Source organism: Excalfactoria chinensis, chromosome 4, assembly GCF_039878825.1.
Source record: "Excalfactoria chinensis isolate bCotChi1 chromosome 4, bCotChi1.hap2, whole genome shotgun sequence".
Taxonomy (NCBI): domain Eukaryota; kingdom Metazoa; phylum Chordata; class Aves; order Galliformes; family Phasianidae; genus Excalfactoria; species Excalfactoria chinensis.
In genome coordinates this window covers 25,361,758-25,386,729 of record NC_092828.1, presented here as the reverse complement: position 1 = coordinate 25,386,729, position 24,972 = coordinate 25,361,758, and the positions used below count along the sequence as shown (strand labels likewise).

Here is a 24,972-nt window from a genome sequence, read left to right as displayed (position 1 = left end):
TGTTAACCACTGTCTCAAGTTAGAAACAAATGCTGTTCATCATCAATATTTAGACAACCCCTCTTCCCCAACACCAAAAACCCCAAAACACAGCCAACAAAGAGGTGAACAGAAGGACACCACATTGATCCAGCACCATCAACTGCTTCAGAGCATGCTTGGTATTTACACATACACAGAGATTTAATACTGCTTCAGTCCATTTCCATCATTTAACTCAAACTCTGATATATATGTCAAATAATCACTGCAAATCCAAAGCAAGAAATAAAAATGAAATAAGTCAGTATCAGTGCAACTGGAAGTTGATAATATATGCCAACTAATACAGATAAAAACTATTAAAATTACAGCTATAGTAGCAAGCTTTGAAAACAGCAACCTCTTCGACAGCTTTGCAAGGGAATCAGGATGATCCTGAACGAACACATATCTTTCTACTGATTTCAAAATTTAAATCCATAATTTCATTAATTAGGACCATCTTAAAAGTTAAGGTGAAGCACAGCATCTGACGTAACATAAAATGGGGGAGTCAAGTTTGACACTGTGGTGCAGATAGTTCCCAGTGATGCTACAGGGAATTACCTGCAAAAATATAAAACAGGATAACCTCTGAAGTTTGGGTTTGACTCCACTGCATACACATGCTGTTTGTTATGCCTGCCAAAACATGGACAAAAGCAGCACATACATTAGCAGCAGCTCCTGCTTGAAAACAGTAAGCACAACACATCATCCCCTCAGCCAGCTCCCCAATGAAAGTACTTCAGACTAAGCCACAGAAAAAAAAAAAACTAACAGTGAGCTTTTGAATGACAGGACACCATGTGCTCCGTAATCTACAGAACCAGTGAAGTACTTACAAGGTTTCTTAAATAAATTGATCATCCCTACAATTTCAGATGAAGTCAGAGAAACTCCAGACTTGATCTTCTCTGAGGAAGAAACAAAAGCCATGAGATCACCAGAGAGAAGGGTTTGGCATTTTCTTGTTTGTTTTTAAGAAAACTGAAGGACAAATTGAACATGAAGGAAAGCGTGCAGAACAGCCCTGCAAATCAAGTAGAGCCCATATTTCAGCATTATTTTTACTACATATTTTCCCTACTTTAATATCCTTCTCAAATAGCAGAAAATGTCTTTTCATGGAGTTTTAAACCAGAAAGAGCCAAAATGATCTTAGACTTACGGCTAGGACTTCCTGACCAATCTTCCATACAAAATGCACTTGCTACATTCATTTATGCAACTTCTTTTTGCTCAGTCCTCCCTATCTATGGAGCCAAAAATAGCTTACCTTTTCCATAAGACCTGGAACACTATGCAACTCTTTACAGGTGCTATGAGTAAGACCAGGAGCAGTTTTTGATAAGTCAGAGGTTACTGTATGTTTTCAGCTTTACAAGAACAATTAAATGTCAAAACATACCGTGAAACCCAGAGGCTGCATTTTTCCAAGAAAAATTGTGCTAGAAAATAGTCCTTTCTCAAGATTCCTGTTAATACCATGAAATGGAGGCAAGTTTTAAGCAGCCTATGATATTGTCATAAAGGAAGCAACAGTTATGCAGACCCCTCTTGGAAAGCAATAAAATCTTGAATATAAGACCTAAAAATTCCTGTTTTAGTATAGTCTTTTCAGTTCTTACATGACATTTGTTTAAAATCATGGTTTACGAGCTTTACCCAAAGATAGCAATGGTACGTATTTCACATCCCAAAGGACTAAAAAGTGCTTCACCTAAAATTCACCATCTAGAGAAATATTGTATTTCTCACTTTAAAACCAAATAAGTTTATGTCCATTATCTGCTTTAAACAGTGGTCCTTAGCACTTTCATATCAATAGCAAAGGCTTTTGAGATCAGTAACATAAAGTCTTTAGCAGAGGAGAATTTAAATTAAATTATTGAATATATTGCATTCGACAAATTCTGATCTATTAAATCCCTCTCTTTAAATTCAATTAAACCCAAATCATTAGTTTATTTTGAGAAACATTTAAGAATCCCAAGCTGCTTAGCATCCACATTTTGGTAAGCAGTGAAAATAAAGATGTATAGATAATAATTTTCCCAAAATACAGGCACACAAATGAAACTGAACTGAAAATAAGAGAAGATAAAAAGGTTTTAGTAATATCTTCCTTGTGCCTCTCCTCTGGGGCATTTTGTCAGCAGATATATAAAGACTTACGTATAACAGTTGTACATCTTGCTGTCTTAGGTTGTACATTACCTTAAATCCGGAGGGTATTAATGCAATCTTAGATTTTACACAGGCACTAGTCCTTTAACTTATGAAACAGAAGGCTTACCTGATGGTTATAAAGAAACCTATAGATTACCAACTCAGTCAAGTGTTTTGAGCTACATGAAGTCAATAGAGAACACTGAAGCAAGAAAGAGAAGTCAAGTAAGAGAAAGTTACAGGCAATGAGCCAGGGAAAAAATCACTTCACTGGATACCAGGAAGGTTTCTGAACTGGTCATTCTAGTGAATGACATAAAATGAGAGATGCATTATTTAGACAATATATGCCCTATGGGGACTACTGTCACATAACAAAGAGTTCTGAAAAACACATTTGCAATCTTGTCTCTTATTTGTCCCTCAAATGCTGGAAGCCCAAATGGAAAAATTCAAGTCAATGTAAGAAATTTGATAATATATGATATTTGCAATGGAATATCACAACTGTCAACAGAAAAGAAGGATCTCTCATAATAATCAACATCCTTGTATCAAAGTAAAGCTTGTAAGTGTTGCTTCTTCCCTTATGAAGCCACAACCTTTGTTTAATATTTCACCAGTGTTATCTTATTGATGAGCAGCTAAATCTCAACTAAGTCATGCTCTCATGATTTTGACTTTTCAAAAGATTCTGTTACACAACTAGAGATGAAAGAAAGACACTAGAGCAGCTGAATAAACAGTGCTACAAAACAGGAACAGATAGAGGAATAATTAGGTCACCTCATACCTCAACACATACGAAATTATTCTACTCACTCAAATAACTTCAAGTTCAGTAGTAGTCCCAGCATAAAATACCATACCATTTTAAAGAGACAGAAGCAGCTTCAATATTTTGAACATTTAGGAAAAAAAAGAACAGAAACCAATACTATCGTGTTCTTTCCCTCTTCACTCCTCCAAGGCAAAGACCCTTCATTCAAATGTGTGGTTGCAGCTCCAGATCATGGAACAGCCTCATTTGTGGTTCTTCAGAAACCTCATCATGCCTCTCTTCACCTGCTCACAGAGTCAGGCATTGCTATGGAGACAGCACAAAAAATCCCCTACTCTCCAGATATTACCTTTTCTTATTTCATCTATCTACAGTCTCTTATTTATTCAGCAAGGAAGAGGGACGGTATTAGCTTCTTAGAAGCCTGTCAAGCTACCTAGAAGTAGCAATGCAGTGTCACAAGGTCCAGAAGTACCAGTGTCAGGAATTCATGGAAGCATGGATGAGAGTAGTGGTGGGAGGCAGGAAGGAACAAGGTAGATACCCACATGAGCATGAACAACTGACAAGGAGACAGGAAAGGAAGAGGAAAGAAAACTGAGGGATCTGCATAAGATTAAATCTGTTTGGATCTCCATGGGATTGGTAGTAGATGTGCAGCCAAAAAAATTAGAGGAGTGGGAGTTTTAGGGGCAAGAAGAATGTGAAAAAACACCAGAGACCATGTTGTTCTGAAATGAAGAGTGAAGCAGTCAATATCTAATAAAAGAAAGTTCTAGATGTCAAAATCTCTCAGAAAGCACAACCGCCTACTGTTAAAGCATGACACTGCTATTCCTGAAAGGGAATTGGTTTCTAAGTAGGAACAGATTGGAATCACTGACTCATCCACTCTGGGATTTACAGAAAACTGACAAAGAAAGAAGAGCTGGTGGAGAAGAAAAATAAGGAGGCATAGGGGATTCAAGCAAGATTACCTAGACGTGAATCCTAAATAAAGATTAATATCACTACCTTGTTGAACAGGGGACTGGTGAAAGTCAAGGTCATGAGCTCATATAGTGACATCTAAAGGAGCAACTTTCAGCATTATTTTTACTCTTAACATTTGCCATTGCATTTCTTTCAGGCTTCTTCAAACTGTAATTGTCATTTATTGCAGGTATCTAAAAATCCCCTGCTTCCATTTCATAATTATCAGCCATCTCTTTTAATACAAATAAGATGATTTCTTTTTCTTTTGTCCAAAGAAATCATTCTACTATTTATACACTCTGCTGCAGCCAAAAGAGCCACTCATAAGAAAGGTCAATAGCTTGGGGCTATTCTTTTGCACTAATACAATAGACATTATTGGTAGAAACACTCTTTACCAAACTATTAATTAGATGACGCAGATTACAAACACTTTAAAGCCAGAGAAAGCACTGTTAATTTCTGCTTTTGTAAGTAATGCTCACCATGGACCAGATTTCTTTGCAGACTGAGAGGCATTTCAATCCTTGTAGATATTTTTAATCTTATTTTTTTCAAATTAAAATTTCCCTAAGAATGGTCAGTATCCCTTCATTCATTCAAATTCATACTCTCAACCAACTGAATTGTATTTTCTTCCATTTACAACTCTGCAGAGATATCACAAAGGCTATGTAATTTCCCATATGTACTTAATATGAATTAGAAGTTAATAAGGTGTGGCTCTTTTATTCTGCTGTGACAATCTTTTCAAGAAAGGAAAGCAAGGGACATTTTACTAACTCAAATCCTGCTACAAAAAACTTGTAACTCAGTTTTCCTTTACAAGTACTTGGAACATGACAGGTCAAGCAATCAAGTATACTACAGATAGTCTAAGAAAGACATTGGGAGAGTCAAACGGATTAAGAAAAATTTGCAGGATCAGCCCGGTCAGCTTTATGACTTTCAGACATAGACAGAAACAGATTATTTGTGATAATTTATGAGGAAGAAACTGGTTTCCACAGTAAATAAAATGAAAATGCATTCTGTCTCTTTGATTTTCAACCAAAACACTAAATAATTTTTACAGTATCTGAATCATCAATACCCATTATCGCAGGGTGGACATTCTGGTCAGTATCCCTTTCAGCTGTAGCCATGATTTTATAGGTTTTTTTTGTTTTGTTTTGTTATTTAATGTTACTGAAAGAATAAGCACACCACAACACATTTGCACAACCAGCATGTTCATGAAATCAAGCAAGAGTTTAAGCTTTTGTTATTTTTAAATCAATGTTCTTGCAATAAAATGCCTTACATTTTAGGCTTATTTGGAATTAGGCAGCATCAGTAAAATTGTGAGGATACCAGAGTTGTTACATGATTACATCTTCAATAAATGAAAATTACAGTTGTAGCAGGAGTAATGGAGCTGCACCTCCACTGAATCACAGTCCTGTAATAAGAAAGCCACATTGTGCAGAATACATTTTCCACCTGTCTGCATTTCTTCCTCTGACCATTAATGGGAACAGCTAACAGTGTTATATGCTTGTATAATATGTAATATTACTTCTATTATAAGAAATATTTTGAACAGTATATCCAGAATCTCTATTTAGCACAACAAATAAAAACAGTGCTGTACCCAAATACTAAATTAAAGTGCAATAGCGTTGAAGAGTATTATAGTATAAAACTCTGCATTAGCTACCTAAATCCTGTAGAACTGAAAGGAAATCTTTTTAAAGAAAATTATTTTCTTCAAATTACACCCTCTAGCTGGGTGTTTTCTATACTTTAAGTTTCATCAAGGAGTAAAGCACTACATCTACATTTACAGGCTCAATCAGGGGCACTTTTACTGCCTATGTTATATAGGAATATTATAATAGCAGATTGTATCGTACAGATCTAACAAAAACTGAAAAAAATCATTCAAAATTACAGCATTGTCCTTCTGAAAAACATATAGTCAAACCAAAATAACAGCTTAAAAACATACTGAAGAGCTTCTCTCGTGAAACTTGCCTATGGACTGAACACTTCTTACTTTTGCATCATCTCCAGAATCATTGCTTTTTGAGGAATATATCTTTCTTTAGACAATAACATATGCTATATGGAAAAAAATATATATAAAAAAAATAAAAATAAAAGATATGATTCAAAACTATAACATAGGTTTATCCTCAATTACAACAACAAAAATTAGCAATCTTAGCAGGACCCTTCAATGAAAAAACATTAACCAGCCATACTAGGAGAGTTCAACTGCCCTTACTGCTTAAATGGTTAAAGACAGTGGAGCTGAAGAACGAACTTGCCTTGAAGACACCTCTGCCTACTGCCAGTCCAGGACATTGCAAATCTCTAGGAAGAACACGAAGTGCAGTGAAACGAAGTGAAAATAGCAAAGGATGCATGGACAGCTCCACAGAAATCATGCAAGTCTCTGAGCTGCATCTCAACTGGGAAATTCACTCAGATGGAAGCTGGATGGCCATAGGGAATTCTGAGCAAAAATTTAAATTCACAGAAAGATAGTCTGTACCTATGAACACAGATCATACTGTCAACAGTCCATAATGATTCAAGCCTTACCCTAATTAGTTCTGATATATCCATTGATGTCTTACCATTTCAGAATTTTCTGAAGAGTTTTACAACTCTCTGTCCAAGTCAGGCATTAAAGTCCAAGGCTACACTGAACTTCCAGTTCAAGGAAACAATAAATCATATTAAAACCAAGCACACTATTATCTTTTTTCTTGAATTAGAGCTTCCAAGATATTTTAGCTAAATGGATGTTTGAGGCAGGACATTACAAATACTGCATCATCAAAGACAAGTCAGTACTTATGTCATGTTTTATTTGTCATAAACTACAAAATGGAATTCCTGAACACTCTTATGATTCAAATCTGAACTTTAGAACTCCAATGCACATAAAAATGTCTGTCTTTGAAACTGTATTTTTCTCCCCAAAGCTATATATTAAGCACAAATACTCAGTAACATACAGACATCTGAAAGTTGGACACAAATACTGATTTAGATCACTGATTAGCATATATATACTATTCATCTTATCCAAGGGAAATTAAAATTAAAACAAACAATTCTTGCAACTAGAAAATTTTACATACTTAATAGTTTCCTGGGGAAACACAGCAGATGGAAAAGTTACTCACTGAAGTTATTACTGAAATAATCTGTAATTTATAAAATTTTTATATAAATTACAGGTTACCAAATCAGGAAATATCTTGCAGCTCTTGGAGAGAGCTAGACACAGAGTCTGACAGCCTCCAACTCCCTCCATGTTGGCCACAGAAACAGTTAACCAGCGCATTCCCCAAATGAAATATAAAACAATTATTTTATATTTACAGCATAATTCTCAGATCATCAAAATCTTTAGAATTTTACTGTGCAAGCCTTCTATTTATTGTTCTACCACCATGAGTAGACTGATTTAATCACTCAAGTTTTCATGTCCTGCTGCAAAGTTCCAGACAGTTCTGCAGACAGCATGATACTATGAACAAATCAGTTCATTGCCTATCCAAAAATACTTCTCATGGAACTGTAAATGTTATTTCAGATTGATGCGACTCCAAAGTTACTTTCTTGGTTCTTTCTTAGTCATGGAAGGGACAGATCAGTTGGTTCTTCCTAAGTAGGACACGCACTGCAGAGGGGCCATGTGGAGGGCAGACATGGCTGCAGTAAGCAAGGCTGAGTTTTCAATATATATATATATATATATATATATATATATATATATTTTTTTTTTTTTTTTTTTTTTTTTTTTTTTTTTGCATGGCATAAACATGTAGCAACCCAGTTGAGATCTACATCTCAGTAACCTGAGTTCCAAACCTGCCATGGACAGAAGTACTGAGTGAGCACACCACGGATTAAATGAGAAGCTTCCTCTGGTGCGAGACGATTATTCGGCTGTAATGGGGATACGAGACTTTTTCACAAAAGCAAGTTCAGGCTGAGCTGCAGATTTCATAATCATTCTCTTTACAATGAAACACCTCCTGTCTGGCCTTGTGATATTAAATTTGAGAAGACAATGAATTCATTCACATTTCACAGATTTTCAAATTGAATCTTGTTCCAATTACCCTCAAAAATCATTGCAGTTGTGAGTCCAGAAATACAGAAAATGAATCATGAAGAAATGCAGCAACATAGTTCTGACTGCACCGAAGTAACTGTCTTCTTCTTGGGACCTCTTTGTTAAAATGAGGAAATAAATTATTTGCACAGCTGATGAATGCACAGTGATTCATTTAATGAAATCCTTGTAGTTTGTACTTCCACTGAAGCGACTTAAAGTCTACAGTTGATTGCAAACGCATTCACCAGTTACTCTAAGAAAGAAATCTTTATTGGGTAAAGAAGAAGAATGAGGAATGCAGAATACAGAAAACAACAGAATAAAGGGGGACAACGGCTTTGAATGATACAAATGAAATCAGGAAATTTAATAGGGTAGGAAAGAACATAGGTTTTTCTATTCTCCTAGTTATTTGAAGGATGAGAACAAAAAAAAAAAGCCACATCTTGATAGACTGTGGGGATAAAAAGCACTAGATTTACTTCTCTTGGAATAAAAAATACATGCAAAGACTATACAGTGATGTACCTCTTACCAAATTCATATTAGCCAATCTGAAGATGGTACTGTAGCTGACTACTTTCACACTGCTCTTCAAATACTTGTGTATTAAGCAATGTGTATTGTACCAAGGCTTAGTAAAGAGAAAAATGTGCTTTTTGAGAACTGCTGGATTGTATGCGTAAATGAAGTCTGTTAGAAGGGAACAGAAGGTAGCTCAGAACCTAGGACCTACCTAGAAGGTACCTACCTACCTAGAAGATACCTACCTAGAAGGTAGCTCATACTTTGCATCTTCCTGTTTTGAAAAAATAAGAAAATACCCTACCTGTGTTACATTAACAGAAAACAGCTGACCATTTAAGGAAAGTTGTCAATGAATTCTGCCTATCATTCATTCTCTTTCCACACGCCTCACCAGTCAAACATACATTTTAGCATAACATTCACAAGTAAGTCAGGACAAGAATCTTTTTCAATTTATACGGTAGTATTAATTAGCACAGGTTCTCCAAGTCACATGATTAACTGTGAACAACAGGGCCAGTGTTTTTTGTAAAAAAAAAACAAATACAGTGTCTCTACATTAGATAAACACAGAACCCAGTTTTACAGAAACACAGAGTGTGTGAACATGATGAATGCTAGACAGAGCCCTGCAACCAAATTTTGACCACAGCTGGCTCTACAGCTAAAGAAAGTTCACAATAGCTTTTGTACTGCCTTACCTTCACATTGACTTCACAGATGAAGTCACATTCCAAAGTGAATGCTCTAGGAAGAAGTCATTTACTATCATTCACAAATCCAAAATTCTTCCAAGGCCAAAAAAATAAAATAAAATAATAAAACAAACAAAAATAAAATAATAATAATGGCAATAAAATAATCTAAATGGACAAAACCTTCCCTTGTCAGAGGAAACATGCAGAATTCAGTATGTTTTCAGCTTTTTCCAGTACTCATTAGAACTGAAGCATCTAAAGAAGCAGAGTTGCAAATATATCACAAATAACCAATCAGAAACCAGGCAGAAAGGAAAAAAGTGCAGATATGTTCTGGCAATTCCTAATTCCTACTGGTAGCATTCTGCAAACATGCTGTATTTCCCAAAACATCTGTCTTGGCAAAATGAGAGTTGCTTAGTAGACTGGAGACTATGCAAATCTTTGCATGACTTCTGTGGTTGAAATTAAATGTTTGCTGTTGTGTGCAGTGGGTGTTTGTTTGTTTTCCCCTAAAAAAATGCACAAAAAGTATACAAAGAAGGTTTGGAGTACAGTAACACATTCATTACATTCTTTCTTTAATATGATGATGTACTTTTTCTGTTGTGTATGTTAGAGCATGCAGGTTAAAATACAAGCTTCACTATTATATTATTATCTGCATTTTCACTTCAGCTTCATGTTAATTGAATGCTTGCTTACAGCGATAGGCACAAAATCTGCTGGGGAAAAAAACAAAAAACAAAAAAAAAAAAAACAGCTCTAAAGGATCAGCAGAAAAATGTTCCCTTACCTTTTTTAAGATGGGGTGTGATGTTCTGTGTTTTCACAGTCTTCCTTCCTCTCTCAGAAGGGGATTTTTCTTTAACGAAAGTGATCAGAAAGCAGAATACGCTGCTAAGGACATGTGGTTAACATTCTTCTCTCACACTGTCTAGGTAAAAGGGGAAAAGAAAGAATGTTAATTCACCTTTTTAAAATCAAACTTTTTTGCTTTCTCTCTTTGTGAGAGTCTTATAAGCTGAGCAATTCCTGCCTCTTCTATCTTTTGTAAATGATCTGAGATGTTTGTAGTTAAAAACAAAACAAAAAACAACCAAACCAGAGAAAGAAAGATATTGCAATGAGAGAAATTTTCATTAGCTTCAGATTTCCCTCTGAGAGTTTCATACAAAATATTCTCTGTTTAACCTTTCTAGCTACTGAAATGGCAACTCTTAAGTTTCCTCCCAGACAGCCATAAACTGCAATTCTAACCTAATTATTTTTCATGAAAAATATAGCAATGCTTTTACTGTAGTTCTGGCTGAAACAAAAATGTGGTATTTGACTCCAGTTATTCCTTTTGAGGAACTAACAACTTCCAAAAATTAAAATGAGAACTTATCATAACTCTGATTTTCCTCCAACTACAGTAAGTCAAATGAGTTTTAAGTACTCTTCCAGCAAAAAAGTATGGAATACTTTTTTAAACAAAAAAACTTTCTTACTACAAAATAATCAAACTGTAGTAATCAATTCAAATAAATTGTGAAAGAAGAAAATTTTAAACAGATGAATAGAAGTCATAAAATTGCACAAAGCTGAACTAGTATTTTAACAAATTTTTATTTTGTTTTCACTAGGCTTTTAGTTTTGCATTGAAAAAGTTTGAAACTAACTTTGTAATGTTAAACAAAACCATGCTGTTCAAGTTTTTTTTAGAAGTTTTTGACTTTTATTAGGATGTTGTTGCTGTCAGATGAAGTCCCCAGGGACTGGAAAATGGAAACTTCACTCCCATCTACAAGAAGGAGAGGAAGGAGAACCCAGGGAACTACAGGCTGGTGGGCCTCACCTCTGTGCCTGAGATCATGGAACAGATCCTTCTGGAATACATGTTAAGGCACATAAAGGACAAGTGAGTGATCTGACACTGCCAGCATGGCTTCACCAAAGGGAGGTTGTGCCTAAACAATCTGGTGACAGCACTGGTAAACAAACAGAAGGCAACTGATGTCATGTACCTGGACTTCTGCAAGGCCCTTGATGAGATCCTCCGCCATATCCTTATCTCTAAATTGGAGAGAGATGGATTTGAAGGGTGGACTATTCAGTCAATAAGGAATTGGTTGAAAAGTCGCAGTCAGAGTGTTGTTGTCAATGGCTATGTGTCCAGATGGAAGCAGATAATGAGTGATGTCCCTCAGGAGTCCATCCTGGGACCAGTACTCCTTAGCATCTTTATAAATGACATAGATGTACTCCTTAGCATCTTTATCAACAACATACATGATGGGATTGAGTGCACCCTCATTGAGGATGCTGATGACACCAAGCTGAGTGGCACAGCTGACAGAGTGAAGGAAGGAATGCCATCCAGAGGCACCTTGATAAACTCAAAAAGTGGGCCCTTCTGAACCTAATGAGGTTCAACAAAGGAAAGTGCAAAGTTCTGTAAGTGGGTCAACGTAATCCCAGGTACATATGAAAAGTGGGAGAAGGACTCCTTGAGAGTAGCTCTGCTGAAGAGGCCTTAGGAGTACTGGTCAAAGGAAAACTTAACCTGCCTGCTGCTAGGAAGCTCAGTAGTATCTTGAGTTACAACAAAAGAGCAGTGGCCAGCAGGGAGAGGGAGGTGATTGTCCCCCTCTGTTCTGCTTTCGTGAGGCCCCAGCTGGAATATTGTGTCCAAGTCTGGGGCCCCCAGCACAGGAAAGATGTGGAGCTTTTTTTTGGAGAAGGTCCAGAAGAGGGCCACAAAGATGATCCAAGGGCTGCAGCACCTCCCCTGTGAATATAGGCTGAAGGAACCAGGCTTGTTCAGCCTGGAAAAGAGAAGGCTGTGGGAAGACCTCATTGCAGCCTTCCAGTATTTAAGAGAGTTTATGAACAAGAGGGAAATCAACTTTTTTGCAGGGATAGATAGTGATAAGAAAAGGGGGAATTCTTTTTTTAGTTAGTGTTGAACTCAAAACAGGCTGCCCAGAGAGGTTATGGATGCCTGGTCCCTGGAGGTGTTTAAGGTCAGTTTGGATGGGGCCCTGGGCAATCTGATCTTGCGCTTGATCTAGCAGCTGACAATTATGCCTGTGGCAAGGGGACTGGAACTTGATGATCCTTGAGGTCCCTTTCCAACCCAAACCATTCTATGACTGTTAGCTTCCACTTACATACAACTAAAAATAACTGAGTACCAGACATTTTATAGCATCTATCCTATTCTCATACTGCATAAAATAGTATTTCTTGTACTCATTCACACAATCACTTATATCCTCAGGCAGCTGGAAATAAAGAGTATCTTGTAGGAACACTGTTATAAGAAAATCATTAAATCATAGAATTGCAGGGGTCATAACTGACCTCAAGAGATGCTTGAGTTTAGCTCCCCCGCTAAAGCAGGTACCCTACAACAGGTCATTCAAGTAGGTGTCCAGATGGATCTTGAATATCTCCAGAGAAAGAAATCCCACAACCTCTCTGGGCCACCTGTTCTAGTTCTCCATCACCCTTACCACAAAGCAGCTTTGTCACGTGTCTGTCACAGAACTTCCTGTGTTCAAGTTGGAGGCCAATACTCCTTGTTGTATTGCTACACACCACCAAGAGCAGCCTCATCCATTTGCCTCCCACCTCCCTTAAGATATTCATAAACTTTTATCAAATCCGCTCTCAATTTTCTTTTCCCTAGGCTGAACAGGCCCAGGTTACTTAGTCTTTCCTCATACAGGAGATGCTCCAGACCCTTTATCATCTTTGTGGCCCTCCACTGGACACCTTCTAGGAGATAGCTGTCTTTTTTGAACTGGGGAGCCCAGAACTGAACACAGTAGTCTAAATGTGGCCTCAGCAAGACAGAGTAGAAAGGGAGGATCACCTCCCTCGACCTGCTGGCCACACTCTTTTTAATGCACCCCAGAATACCATTGGTGGTCTTAGCCACAAGGCCATAAGAATGATGCTCTAATTCATGAGACAGGGCTGCAGCAATTCAAACAGCAGAATTTGCTGTCAGCTTGTGAGCATCAGACTGTGGGACTCAGTCTCAGTATTCAGCTGATGTGGAAGTTCATAAGGCTGAGTGCTAGTGGATGCTCTCAGGATTCCAGGACATGAATACTGGAAATCAGTGATGATCCTAAAGAAAACACACATGGAGGTGGAGGCAAGGTCAGCTCAGGCTGAGAAATGACACATTAGTGCTCAGTTGACTGACTCTACACTACTTGAATACATTCAAGATGTATCCAAGGTGTGAATGGAACATTAAAAAAAAAAATAAAAATCATGAAAACATCCTGATCTCATCAGTCCCAATTAAAATAAAAAAGTACTCATATGCTGTGACAAACTGTGAAAGTCTCAGTATGCTTATAGTTTTGAATAACCATGAACTCCAGATTTAAAAATCTCATATACGCACATCAGCTTCAAATCTGAGTTCCACACAGTGAATCAGAACTGCTCTCTTGTTTATGGACACAAAATGCAGTAGAGGACATGCAACAGTTTGAGCATGGAAAGTTTATGACCTGCAAAAGCATATCAGGCCAATCAGGCAGAAATCCACTCATTTTTCATCAGAAAATACCTCCTTCCTACCAGTAATTAACTGTCAGTCCAAAGACCTCTGCTAGTTTTTATCTGCAAATCCTGCATGCAACCAAAATCCATCTCCAGAGAGCATTCTCCAGCACCCCTATTCTGTAGCTGCTGGAAAAGATTGGCTTTCAGTGGAGCTGGCTGCTAATCTCATGTTTCCCTTACCTTCCTACAGTTGACTTATTTATGCTGATGGTTGTGGCACAGCAGGCCCCAGGAGATCAATGCACCTGCAGTAAGCAAGAGGCTGTGGGTTCATACTACTTTGTATGCATCCCAAGAGGAGCAGTAAATCTATAAATGGCTGGCATAGTATGGAGTCAGCTTTCATTCAGTTGGTTAAGGTTTTGAGGGATGTGAGCAATGGACCAGTCTTGAGCTAGCTCATTGTTCTTGAAAATCAGAATCTGGAGTACTCTGAACTCCCAGGTATAATATAGACTTCAACTGCTCAAGGTTCGAGGAAAGGAGAAAGCTGGTGTTTACTAGCAAGCTCTTGAAGCATTCCAGCAGATAAAAAAGTCTCTTCATAATTAATAGCATTCTTTTCTTCTCTCAGGGGAAGAAATGGATATAGGGGTATAGGGAAGCATTTTGATGAAAAGAAAATTCCAGCAGGCAGTCTGGAAGGGAAGACTTGTCTCTTGAAAGATTATTTCAGGAAACTATTCTACTCACATCTTTCTAAAGCAGTAGTAATGCTTTACTGTACAATGTTAGAAATACATATTTCTAGTGTAGAAAGTTAAGTAGATGCATACTCTGCATAAAGTTAAGAAAAATCACTGTATCCCACAGTAATAAGTAGCATCCAAAAGCACTGAGGTCAGGCTACAGCATCCATGAAAACTAACTAGAACGGAAATCAGGAGAGAAAAATTTACCTCCGTTTCTCAAGCTGTTGCTGGAGGTCAGAGAACATTATATTCTGCATTTTACAATCTACACTTTACCTCAAGAAATAATAATAGTACAAAACTACAGAACAGAAAAAGGCCTTTATAAAGCAGTTCCCTGAGAACAGGTACCGTAGTACTAGATTTACAAGTGGTAAATTGGTGGACCGGTCTATTTACAGTTTCTCAGACAGCAGTTGTTCATAGTCCAGAGAGCTGTTATTTTGCCATGCAGCACAAGGCTAGTAGGCAAGCTAGCATGTCAAGCCATCAAATATTCATATCAGCAAAAGACTCTCCTCTACCTTCCACCCCTGTCTATAAATACCCATTCGTACTGACAAATTCTGTTTTACTAAGAGTATATTTCTGCTTCTCAGGGTAGCTAAGTAAAGCTATTTATTCCAAGAGGAAAATAACTGTATCACATAGATAAATATAACCATCATTACTCAATAATTTCTTTCCAACACAAACAAAGCTTCTAATTTAAAGAAGAATAAAAAATATATGTTTTTCATCAAACAGAGAAAGCCAATATTAACAACTCCTTATAAAACAAAAAAATAACAAAAAACAAAAAGAAAAAAAAGCAGCATTACACAGAGATATCTTTCAGTTTAAATACTGAAAACTGTGACTCTGTATTTCTTATCACAAGGAAGATGATCCCTCTAAGAAGTACGTGTTCTCTGTAGATCCAGGGAGATCATTCTACACTAGAAACAGTGTTAGCCCACTTAAAATTTGTGGTTCTCAAATGAATTTTAATAAAACAACTATCACACACAAATTAATTATTTTACACACCTATAAAAATATAGAAAATCAATCTATTTTTTCAGACTACTTACACGATAAAATCTTGCCATGAATAGTTAGCTATGAAAAGCAGCAGAATTCAGAAAAGCAATTCTGGCTTAGTCAGATTTAGGAAAGAAGATAATAAGATAAAAGCTTTACTAATAACACGTAATAAATTTTGATATCTAAATTTAGTTGGTAAACCAAAAATAAAACCGAAAAACATCACGCATTTCCTTGGTGGCCACCAATACATTCATTTCTCCACTTTTGAAACTGAGATGTCTCCATGTTGCACATCACACTATTTCATTGCTTTATATTCCTGTCTCTGACAATGCATCTCTTAGCATCTACAAATGCTAATAGCTAAAAGAATAAGTGATCTCTTGAAATCCTATTTCCATTTTTATCACCAACCCAAACTTGAGTTTGATACTCTAGCCTCTCTCAGGACAACTCCTGAAAGAGCAGAAGCCCCAGAAATCCATGGATGCATCTGCAAATACATAGAAAGAGCTACAGAAATACTGTGCTCATCCAGCAGCAGGCATTTTCCCCACGAGGACTGAAATAGCAGGTTCAGTTTATCTAATGTTGTTTCCTTCCCTGAATCTGGTGTTTGAACTATTTGAGTGCAAGCCATCTCCTTACTCCAATTACCAGGATGCATTTAGAGAAAAATAATATGCCAACGGATACGATCTGACCTGCCCTTTCCTAGTTTTCTGCAAGATATCTAGGTTTTTAAACAACATGCCTTTGAAAATCATCAAAGTGAGCTTTATTTCAAAAGGAGCTACCATCACACTAATGGGTGTACCTCTCCTTTCCACCCAAACATAGATGGCAAATCATGCCTTTGCTACACATGCAGGAAATAACAACCAAACCAGCTGGACAACTTGTGCTCTCCCTTCTCAGCCAAAATTACCTTTTTATGCAGTTTCTTGAAAGAACAGCAAAAACCTAAAGGTTCAGAACTAGCATTTAAATGCACTACAAATAGCAGAAAATGTAAAAGTCGCATTAATAAATCATTTCCCAGCAAAGAGCACATGAATCCTGGGATAAGAAATGCTTTGGCAACTAAGCACATCTGTTATCACTGGTATGTATTATGTCCTGAAATGATAAGAGCTCATGAGATATAATTTAATTCATGTAACTGGTAGGAGATTGGGAAAAAAACATAAGCAGCAAAAATGCTCAACTGTTAGTTTTCAATAGTGGTATTGGTCAGAGGGTGGATCCCAGATCTCCTTACTTTGCCTTGCAAGAAACCCTCTTCTGAGGTGCAAGCCCACATAAGAAAACTAAGAAGGAAAAAAAGAAAGAAAACAAAACACACGGAAGATCTGAGCTGACATTCAGTCATGTTCCACAAGTCAGTATGGCTCAGTAATACCTACAAGGACACATGATAATGTAGAAAAAAAGAATATTAAGATGGAGCCAGGCTCTTTTCAGTGGTGCCCAGTGAGAGGACAAGACACAGTGGGCACAAACTAGAACACAGGAGGCTCCCTACAAATATCAGGAAATGCTTTTAGACTGTGATGGTGACCAAGCATTGGTACAGGCTGCCCACATGTTGTGGAGTCTCCTCCTTGGAGATCTCCAAAAGACACCTGGACATGGGCCTGGGCACCTGCTCTGAGTGCCCCTGCTTGAACAGAGAGGTGACGAGATGAACCCAGAGGTCCCTATCAACCTTAGCCACACCGTGATTTTGTGAAAATAGAAGAAAACAAAGCCAGAAGGTAAAATACATGCTTAGAAAATAAAACCAGGAAAAAATTCCTGTTTTTTTTGTTGTTGTTTTTTGTTTTTGTTTTTTGTTGTTGTTGTTGTTTTTTCTCGAATACAACCCTCTTTTATAACAAGCCAATAAACAACATGAGCGAATGCAACAAAACTATTGGACTTGCAGAACCATTGCCACTGACATTATACTGGGTCAGACTGATACCATTAACAAGTTATGTCCCCAGTAAAGGTCATATACATAAAATTCAAATGCTTGCAACAGGCAGAGTAAGAAGGTAGTTTGATCTCCCAAGCACAAGCAGGAACAGCCTTCTCAGAAAACCCTGACAGGCCTTAATATGAAAAACATAGATTTTGAAAGGCTAACAACCCCCTGCTCACCTCTGCGCTCACTCAATTCACTGCAGCACAGTGAGGGGCAGTGAAGGTTAATTCCATTTGCACAAGAAAGCAGCACCGCTGCATCTAAAGACATGGGGACATGCAGATGGGTAAATGAGACTGTTTGGCCTGCACAACCTGACTGCTGATGAGGCATGAAGGGAAAGCTTAGCTAGGTGTAGTGGAGCTCGATGGCACTGCAGTAAGGATCAAGTACATTAACAAATGCGTACCTTTCTGCAAAGCACTGATGTACAGCATTGATGTTAGTATAAGCAGAGCATGCTGCAGTTTTACCTTAAGTGATGTTTAAGAGTAGCTAAACCAAAATAAAACCATGCTTTTACCTGCTATATAGCGTGTTACAAATGTTAGAGAGAACTCCTCTAGGAGACTAACAGCCCAGCAGAGCTCTTCACACTTGGCTAACCTCAACCAGGGGAGGTTACTTAAGTGTGAATCAAAGTATGCTTCATTGAAGAGTTCAGATATACTACACTGGCAGAATTTAAGAAATAAATTAAATAATTTAAGGAGAATTCAACCTATCCCTGAGCAGCTGAAGCCTCTATTCTACACAGCTTCTATGTACATGTGTTTTTTTCTTTTAAAACAGCACAACATGCTCTTTCCCAAGGACCACAAACATCTTCAACTAGAAATGTTTTAACATGCTCCAGGAGTGAAAAGTGTAAAATGTTACTATTTCTTCATTTCCTTGCCAAGGCTGATATCTTTAATTCTCTACACTGTGCAGATTAGAATTCGAATGTCCGAAAGAAAACACATTATAGCTTCTCTTGCACCTCTTTAAAATAAGGCAGGTCATCAATTGCTGCAGGATTATTTTTTTTTAATGGATTTTGAAGGTAATATTTCTTCTGTTCTTTTCTACCCATTTAAATGCAGATAAAAACACTGTTGGCTTAAAAAATAATTCCTGAGTTTATACCCACACAGTTTCCAAACAATTAGAAAAAAATATTACTTCCAATACTACATGACCGGATTCCATCAACTTTATTTTATCTAAATTGAATTCTGCACTACAGGCTGACTTAGATGAAGCTATAAAATTGCCTGTGGAGTAGGATCCTGCTCCACAAGTGTAAAATACTTGCTACTTATTTGTAAAACAGTCAACAGAACTTAAAAGTGGAAGAAAAAAAATGGGCACAGGAAAGACTGAGAAACTTCTTCCTGAGGAACATAGAGCAGGAAGAGAGAAGTTTCTTGTAACGACCTCCTGAATCTATAGAGAAATCACTAACAACCTGTTTCAGCTAGTTCCTGGTGCAGAAATAGATCTGCCAGTAGCCTTGTAAGCCCTCTGAAGAATGCACTATATAACTATAAATCATTAATGAACTGAGTGACCTCACCCTTGGGTGACTAGAGAAGCACAAATACAACACTCCAGAAGTAGAAAGTCTTCTAGTTGGCAATGCCATGCACCAGCAGGCAGCGAACACAAGAGCATCCATCCTCATGATGCTGAAGCAGATTCCTTTTGACAGGCTTTGTGTTTTTATCTCAACCACCACAAGTCATCAGTGGCAAAAAGCAAAGATTTCTGAGGACAAACCAGTGAATGATTCAATAATTAAGAGGGAGATCCCTGCCTCATCTCTACATTTCATCAAAGGCTTGCCAGAAACAGAGCACTTCACAGGAGTGAAAATACATTTTGCTACAGTCAACAACACAAAAGTAGTGGTGATGTGAAAGATGCTAAATGATGCGAAGCTGTTAATGCAGACTGCGATTTGTGGCTTCCCTCATGGTCCTAGGGAAGCAGGGGACCAAACGTTCCATCAAACACTTCTCAAGCAACTATCCAATTCCCTCAGCACTGCCAAGCCATGAGAATTACTTTCATGAGGTGTGAATGTAGATTCTAAGTACCCAGACAGCAGGCCCAGTGAATTCAAGGTTGCTGTGCTTGACAGAGACGTTTTCAGTCATTGATAGAAAAAATTCAGTTACTCTAAATTGTCCTGACAATTACAAGTTACTTAATGGTGTCATGAAGACAGCAGTTCTTTAAGTGGAGTTTAAATGGGGAAAGGATTGTGAGGACAGGACGGTGACTCTGCAAGACCAGTGAGGTTGTTCATCGCACAAGCTCTACAACAGAGGGAAACTGTAAGGAAAATGATTGATTTCTGGAGATTGCTCCTTTGTGGAGTTCTTGTGGTGAGCCTTGACATTGTCAAGCACCTGTCTTGAAGGCCTCAGAGTTGGTGAGTCCTTTTCCTTAGTTACCCTCCGGCTATTTATTTCTGACTATATTTGTACTATTCCAACTGTACATTATACTTGTATTATTTCAACTGTACAATACCATACTTGTATTATTTCCACTGTACAGAAACAAATGCAAGAATTTATGTTAAACACATAAAGCATTTCTTAATCTGGAAAAGCAGAAGAAATATCTCTGGTAAAGTGACTGTAATAAGTCAGTCCTTCTCTGGGCAATTCTGTGAGGTCAGAGGCTCTGTGAATGCCATGCTAGGTTGGGTTTTCTTCTCTCTGTAGAGAGAGCAGTGACAGAGGAGCACTACAGTGACAGTCCCCTCCTCCTAACAGCTGTACACAGCAAGGAAACTCACAGCTGAGTGTCATGCCAGCTCTTGGAAATCATTTTAGCTAACAATCAGGCTATGCTGCCTCTTTTGGTTTGCATTTAAGAATTTGTTTTCTAACTAGCTATACAAGCAAATTAAACATAGTATTGCTCCAACTAGCTTCAGACAGTTTTTCAGCCTGTTTTAATGAGATAATTCTACCCTTAAATCATGGCTGAAGGTTACAGGCAGCCCACTACCTTCATCCTAATGGATGCTTTTATTTGATTGTCACCTTGTAATTCTCATCTACCCTCTCTAATTTGATATATCATTGCTTAGATCGTAGCAAATGGTTCAGAAGGGTTTGTATTTTTCCCCTGTTGTAAAACTGTGAACTTGAAATTAAGAAATAGGGGTTGCAGAGACTTGTAACTCTCCCTCCCTCTCCCTGAAAGAAATCTGTATGCAAAAAGCTGTTACCCAGACAGGATTAATACCACTTAGTGATAATCAATAGTTCTATCCCTGAAGCATTTAACCTTCAAAATCTTCTCACTTCATATAAGACAGAAGGTAGAAAATTGAAAAATACAATAGTTTCCTCTATTTATTCAAGTTATCCTGCACAGAACTCTGGAAGTCACACTTCTTATGTATTTCCATGGAAAATACAATAGATACAAAGAGAACAATAACAATATTTGATAAAGCAAATTCTCAACCACAAACGCCTGCTTTTCACCATATTCAACACGATGAGTTATACATTACACCAGCGAGGAGCAAAAACTAAGTGTGCCACGCCTGTAAAAAATCTACACTAGCAGAGATGACCTACAGTCACTGTCACCACTGCTGAAATGCACCACCCACTGCGTCACTGAGCTCACATGCACTGTCTGCTCTCCATAAATGTTCTGCAAGTGTCAATGAATGCCTTTCTTTTTTTTCCCACATAGAAGAATTTAATGACGTACCTTTGTTTCATTCACTTCTGTTCCTCTGGTGTTATCTGTCACACATCAACAAAATTTAATGGAATACTGGTGGGAGGGTTCATCCTCTACCACCTTACCAGCAAATTCTGACTTTGTGGGCCAAGATAACAAAGCAGGAGGCGTTACTTTTGGAGCAGACCTCATATAATAAAAGCAAAAGCCTCAAACAAAGTAAAAAAGTCACTGACAAGGACTTGAGAGTAGTAATTGTATTTTTCTTATTGGCGTGTATCATGACTCTCTAGTTTACCCTTCTCTTGAAACGACTCACACAGTGCACCACAGAATAATTTTTCTTTCAATTCCACAATGCTTCCAGGAACAAAATCTATAACTTCTCCAACAAGCACATTAATATCTGTCCATCTGACAGGCAGAACTGCCTCTTAGCAGTGGCCAAGTTCTAAAGCCTTCCAGCAGCGCTGTTAAGTAACGGGGAAGGTAAAGCAGATACATGCTTATAAATAGATACATATACACCCACTCAGGCATACTCACACAGTCAGTCTCCAGGTTTTTATAATACATTAACAAAAGCTTCAATATTCAAAGAATTTTACCTGTCTCTCCCAACTTGATCTATGCTGAAAATAAATACAAAATCCTCAGCATTAGCCAGTAGAATTAAATGAATCACGAACAGGGCAAGATATCCTTTATACAAGTTTAAAATGGTATCTATTTAAATACCAGATGAGGAAAAAGAAATAATAAAAAAAAAGAAATAACAGCTCTTTTAGCAATCCCATCTTTTATCCCCTCCATCTAAGCAGGCGAGATATCTCAGTCATGTTTGCAAAAATGCCAACTTGGAATGCATGGATTTGCCAAATAAACAAAATATAATTATAAACCTTTACTCTTTTGTTTTGGTGGGTTGTTTTTTTAAGCTGTAAGGCCTTCCTGCTAGGCTGTTTTTCACCTCCAGGAAACACACTGAATTTTATGTCATTATTCAAAAACCCATCCTTTGATAACTGTGATTGGCTGCAGCTCCATCTCCTGGGAAAGATTAATGTGTGCTTCTTGTTATCCAACATCAGATTTTCTGTTTACTTTAACAGCTCTGTCTTCCAATAAACTGAAGCAGAAGAGGAATATCTTTACTGTGTTTATTTTTCAAATTAGAAAATGCGTATTTTGCAGAAGCTGTTCCTTGCCAAAAGGGAGAGACATATTAGATACTGAAGCCCTTTAAGAAACAAAACAAAAACAACTCATTATAAAATGAACTATTGTTTAATACAAATTTATCAATATACTGTAAGTTACAATATTTAATGAATTATGATTGGATGGTTTTTGTAATGATAAACTTTCAGAAACATTCCTTTGTATGAAAGTTGTGGCAAACGCTGCACGTTGCCTGAAGTGAGTGACTTTTTAAGCAATTCAGATGTCCTTTTCAGGTAGGCCTGGCTGTACCATGCATCACCTACCGCCATCTCCAAAACCAGAAAATACATGGAGAGAGGAAGAATGACTTATGTGCGTACAGCATTGCAGTACATGCCTTTCTTTGCTTTTATATTTTGAAATACTGAGTAAGATTTCATTCCAGGAGATATTTTCACTCACCTGGAGACCTTTGTGTTTCCTATCTCTGCACCCATAGAAGTACAGATGATAAACTTCTCCTGTGCTATTTTTAGTTTCCAGTATATAATTGCACCAGTTACATGATTTCTGTGTTCTCCTGGACAAGCACTGAGTCCTTCTGTAAGCTGGAGATGCATCCAGCACGTTTGGCCCTGCTGCCAAATAACAACGTCTGGTAATCCTACAGAGCAGTGCTATTTTTTTCATTATTTTCTGAAACAACCTTAAAAGGGCATCTTCAGCAGCAAGGTAGCAGAAAATAACTATGTCAACTATCAGTCACAGAAATACTTAAATGCACCCACTTACTCTCATTAAGAAGATGCCTAAAGCAAGAAACAGCCAGAAACGTGAAAGAAAGCAGATTCCCACATCATGCCCCATGGGGAGATGAAAGTAACGCACAATGGGAAGATGGGAACAAAGACTGCTGTGATATTTCTGTGGGCATTTGTGCTCTAAGTGTCATTTGCAGAAACACGTGCACAAAGGAGAAAAGCAAACACTGCTTTGGAGCAGTGAACTGCTCTGGAGGAGCAGTTTCTCCCAATGGGTCCCAGATGTTAGCCAAGGGCTGCCTGTGAGGAGAGGTTGGGGCTGCCTGGTGCTGGACACAGCCAGTTCTAAGGATACCACCACCAGGTGTAGCTGATCCACACAGCCATGCTGCTGGCACCTCTGGGAAAAACATGTGTAGGTTGCTGTGAAAGTAACACCTCCAATTCATTTCCGTGGAAACTAGACAATAGTTACAGAAAGTGCAAGAACACTGTTTGATAGAGCAAATTGTCAGCTACAAAAGACTATTTTCCAACAGAGTCATCACATAACGCAGTTATGCATTTTTGCCAGCAATGAACAAGAGCCTGCATGCTACATTCCTAAAAAAAACTGTACCAGCAGAGGTGGCCCCCTGTTTCACAGCTGCTGTGACAGCCTTGATGCTGAAATGCACCACCCACCACCTCACATCTACAGCTTGGTCTCCACAAACACAAGCACTGATGAATGCCAGTGGATGCTATTTTTACACCTTTGCTCCATACATCCTTCCATGTCAGACACCACTGTGTCAGACTGCCTCTCTGCTGCCACCTGTCACACGGCAACAACATGGAATGGGATATGTGCAGAAATGGTCAGCCTCTACTGCCATAATACCAACATCCATATCTAATGTCTGGGGCTGACATCACAAAATAGGAATCATCATTAGAAACAGTTTCTCAGCTTGGTATCCATGATATCAGTACACACACAGATCAAAAATAAAAATCATTACAGTAACTTCCAGTGGTGCTGGAATGACCAAGTGCTCACTATGCCACCAGGAATTAAGAAATCCAGTTGATGGAAGCAGTTTTATGGCTTGGAGAATTCCATAGAAAATAAAAAGCTAGAGAAATTATTAAATTTAAAAAAAAAAATATGAAGAAGACAAAAGCAAGGAGAGCTACACGCCAGCTATAGAAGCTGTGTGCATGTCAACAACAGGAAACATGAGGCTTAGCTATGAAAGCATAAGCAGGTGAGCAAACAGAGCACTGGTGCTGATACCCCACTTCGAGCTGATGATTCATTTGGCTAAAATTGGGAATGTTCTTTTCAACATCTATTTTTAAATAAAACATCTAAGAAGCTTTCACAAGATTTCTGTAATCTCTATTTCAATTTCCAAGAAATACCGAAATGCTACCAGAAATGTTTGTCCCAGAGCACTGCTGTCAGAATCTCAGAATGAAATTCCAATAAAAATTCACATGGAAGCACACTGCAAATGTTTCCAGCTTGTTCTGTCTATGTTTAAGGTTCAGTGAGCCTAAATAACCGGTCTAATATGCATGTCTACGACAAATGCACCTTCATATCTTTGAAAAGCCCATCTTCCCTTGATACTAGAAGAAATGATTCCCTATGCTGAAAAGAGCAAACATTGGAAGGCACTCAAAACATTATATCAAAAGAGAGCTTGAGAGGGAGAAAAGTTCATTTATTTGAATCAAAAAACCATCTGAACACTGCTAAGTTTCCTTGGGTTTCTTCATCTGATTATTTTCAATAGTAACACA

At 37.8% G+C, this 24,972-nt stretch overlaps 1 protein-coding gene across 6 annotated transcripts in view; it reads right to left on the bottom strand.

Annotated features, from left to right (window-relative positions):
* The window catches only part of CRACD (capping protein inhibiting regulator of actin dynamics), a 109,740-nt gene that overhangs the window by 47,950 nt on the left and 36,818 nt on the right, over window positions 1–24,972 (bottom strand). For 3 of the 6 annotated variants that reach the window (XM_072336804.1, XM_072336805.1, XM_072336806.1), the window contains exons 2-3: window positions 10,092–10,232; window positions 867–938 (exon numbers count right to left, since the gene is read on the bottom strand). In XM_072336804.1, coding sequence (XP_072192905.1) covers window positions 867–891 — 25 coding nt within the window. In that variant the 5' untranslated portion in view covers window positions 892–938; window positions 10,092–10,232. Of the gene's footprint in view, window positions 1–866; window positions 939–10,091; window positions 10,233–24,972 lie in introns of those variants that run through there. The other 3 variants (XM_072336808.1, XM_072336809.1, XM_072336807.1) reach the window with 2 other exon arrangements.